Source organism: Haliotis rufescens, unplaced genomic scaffold, assembly GCF_023055435.1.
Source record: "Haliotis rufescens isolate VD_foot unplaced genomic scaffold, xgHalRufe1.0.p SCAF_13, whole genome shotgun sequence".
Lineage (NCBI taxonomy): Eukaryota > Metazoa > Mollusca > Gastropoda > Lepetellida > Haliotidae > Haliotis > Haliotis rufescens.
In genome coordinates, this window is record NW_025963813.1 from 5,745,530 (window position 1) to 5,748,420 (window position 2,891).

Genomic DNA, 2,891 nt, shown 5'->3' on the forward strand with positions numbered 1-2,891 from the left:
TTGGAGTAGACATTTTGTTGCCGTTGTGTCAAGTTACACATATAGTGGATTGTATATGGAACAAACAATGCAGACGGTATGGTAGATTTGAATAAATGCATAAAGATCATGGAACCGATGGTATGCTTCTATATTTAGCACTATTTTGATGAACTTAAACTAGCATGTCACCAGAGTTTTATTGAAGGTAATACATACAGACGGTGTGGTATATTTGAATAAATGCATAAAACCCATGCAACCGATGGTATGATGCATACACTAGATCAGCAATATTTTGATGAACTTAAACTAGCATGTCACCAGAGGTTTATTTAAGGTAATACATACAAAACCTTTTGTCTTGACTTTTGACTATATTCGGTGTGTGTCGGCATATGTTGCACTATTTGTGATATCAAGATTCTGTGTATAATACAGCCATTTTGGATTCTGAAAATTGCACTGAATAGAAGAAGAGATGTCAGACCACCTCATTGTAGCTGGAAGCTGTGTGTGTTTCAGCTATTAGATTTAAACCGAGAAAATAACGACAGTTGATGCCTACACAGATATTTGCTGTTCTCACCCTTGCTTTGGAAGGCTTTGTCAGCCGTGATTCAGAGGTTTTTACAGCTTCTTCAGGGTGAATTTTCTAAAACTACTTTGAGGCAGGTAGCAGACAATTGAGATTATATATAAACTACCTATTTTGCAGTCGTATTGGAAACACGTGTACGTTTATTAATACAATTGACACATTATCTGTGTATATGAACGTGTCCTTCAAGGTGCAACAGGTGCTAAAATCAAAACTCTGAACCAGACCACTGATATATCCTACAATGTATATTCGCACAATACAGATGTTGATTTTGTTTTACTTTCGATAAACAATCCCCATAACATCAGCTTTGCTTTGATGCCTACTTTGGTGAGGATACGAATTGTATGAGGTGCTGAAAATAGTTTCAAAAAGGTGGTGAGCAATGTTTTTCAATAAAAATGACCTTCTGTCATTCATTGTGCCCTTGTACCAAACATGGGTTCTCAGTACATGTGGCTGTTGGTCTCTAAGATTAGAAATTAATAGCATGTGTGTTGTGTAACCAGCAATAATCAGCCTGTCAAAATAAATTCAAGAAAGAGAAGGGTTATTTCTGATCGTTTTATTTTCAACAGTATCTGAAAGTTGACATTGTACAGGGTGGTGCAGAAACCAAGGCTACAGTTGCAATAATGCTGTCAAATGTCCAGCATTTGGTAGGAATATGGAGATATAATAGTTGTCTTTAACCGTGGTGTCCACCTCCTTTGCCACCTCCTCCATGTCCGCCTCCTCCTTTGCCACCACCTCCATGTCCGCCGCCTCCTTTACCACCACCTCCGTGGCCGCCTCCTCCTTTGCCACCGCCGCCTTTACCACCGCCTCCTTTCCCGCCTCCTCCTTTGCCACCGCCGCCTTTACCACCGCCTCCTTTGCCACCGCCTCCCTTGCCGCCGCCGCCACCGCCTCCTTTGCCACCACCGCCGTGGCCACCATAGGCTGAACCAAAGAGAGCTGTGAACACTGCAAAGATAAACAGCATATGAGTGGTTTTACATTATCAGACAGGGTATGCTTATACTTCTTAATGGTAGACAGTTTCCAAGCATACTAGCTTTATGATGCATTTAGCCGCATAACAGTTGAAAGAAGTAGCCCATAATGAAAGCTTCAGTAAACACATCACTTAGGCACGTTTATAATTGATAAGTCAGAATGTCGATGTTAGAATTTCTGTACTTACCCAAGGCCACCACGAGAGCAACTTTAAATATATGCATCTTGGAGCTTACGTCTATTCACTTTTAGAATAAACACTCTGGATGACAATGGGACAGCTCACAGGGTCTTATATGCGAATGAAACAGGAAATCAACATACTTAATCTCAATACTAGCACTGGATGAAGCATGATATTTGATTATTTACTGCTACTTTTGTTTTGAAATAAAATTATATTATGTAATATCACCTTGACTTTTGTCATTTTCCATTCTTTATCATGTACATCTTCCTGCATGATCATCAAAGTCATGCTGTGTACCTGCGACCTAACCTGGAATCCCCGGGTTCTTTCACTGCTGGATCGCATGCTGGGTATATTGAATCATCCAATGAAATCACATCAATACCCATATAGGAAAAAGTGAATGGACAGAAGACTTATAAAAGGAAGCGACAATGCATAAATGGCAGTGCCATATTTCTGTGATGTGCTGACGCTGGTTACTTGGAGTAGACATTTTGTTGCTGTTGTGTCAAGTTACACATATAGTGGATTGTATATGGAACAAACAATGCAGACGGTATGGTAGATTTGAATAAATGCATAAAGATCATGGAACCGATGGTATGCTACTATATTTAGCACTATTTTGATAAACTTAAACTAGCATGTCACCAGAGTTTTATTGAAGGTAATACATACAGACGGTGTGGTATATTTAAATAAATGCATAAAACCCATGCAACCGATGGTATGATGCATACACTAGATCAGCAATATTTTGATGAACTTAAACTAGCATGTCACCAGAGGTTTATTTAAGGTAATACATACAAAACCTTCTGTCTTGACTTTTGACTATATTCGGTGTGTGTCGGCATATGTGGCACTATTTGTGATATCAAGATTCTGTGTATAATACAGCCATTTTGGATTCTGAAAATTGCACTGAATAGAAGAAGAGATGTCAGAGCACCTCATTGTAGCTGGAAGCTGTGTGTGTTTCAGCTATGAGATTTAAACCGAGAAAATAACGACAGTTGATGCCTACACAGATATTTGCTGTTCTCACCCTTGCTTTGGAAGGCTTTGTCAGCCGTGATTCAGAGGTTTTTACAGCTTCTCATGGGTGAATTTTCT

At 39.4% G+C, this 2,891-nt stretch overlaps 1 protein-coding gene across 1 annotated transcript; it reads right to left on the reverse strand.

Moving 5' to 3' along the window:
• Positions 1 to 1,132: 1,132 nt before the first annotated feature.
• On the reverse strand, positions 1,133 to 1,916 carry LOC125378781 (acanthoscurrin-1-like). The gene is made up of 2 exons (XM_048394741.1): positions 1,770 to 1,916; positions 1,133 to 1,549 (listed from the first exon to the last, which is right to left on the reverse strand). The coding sequence occupies exons 1-2, from the start codon at positions 1,804 to 1,806 to the stop codon at positions 1,272 to 1,274; spliced, it is 315 nt and encodes a 104-aa protein (XP_048250698.1). The 5' UTR covers positions 1,807 to 1,916; the 3' UTR covers positions 1,133 to 1,271.
• Between the last annotated feature and the right edge of the window lie 975 nt (positions 1,917 to 2,891).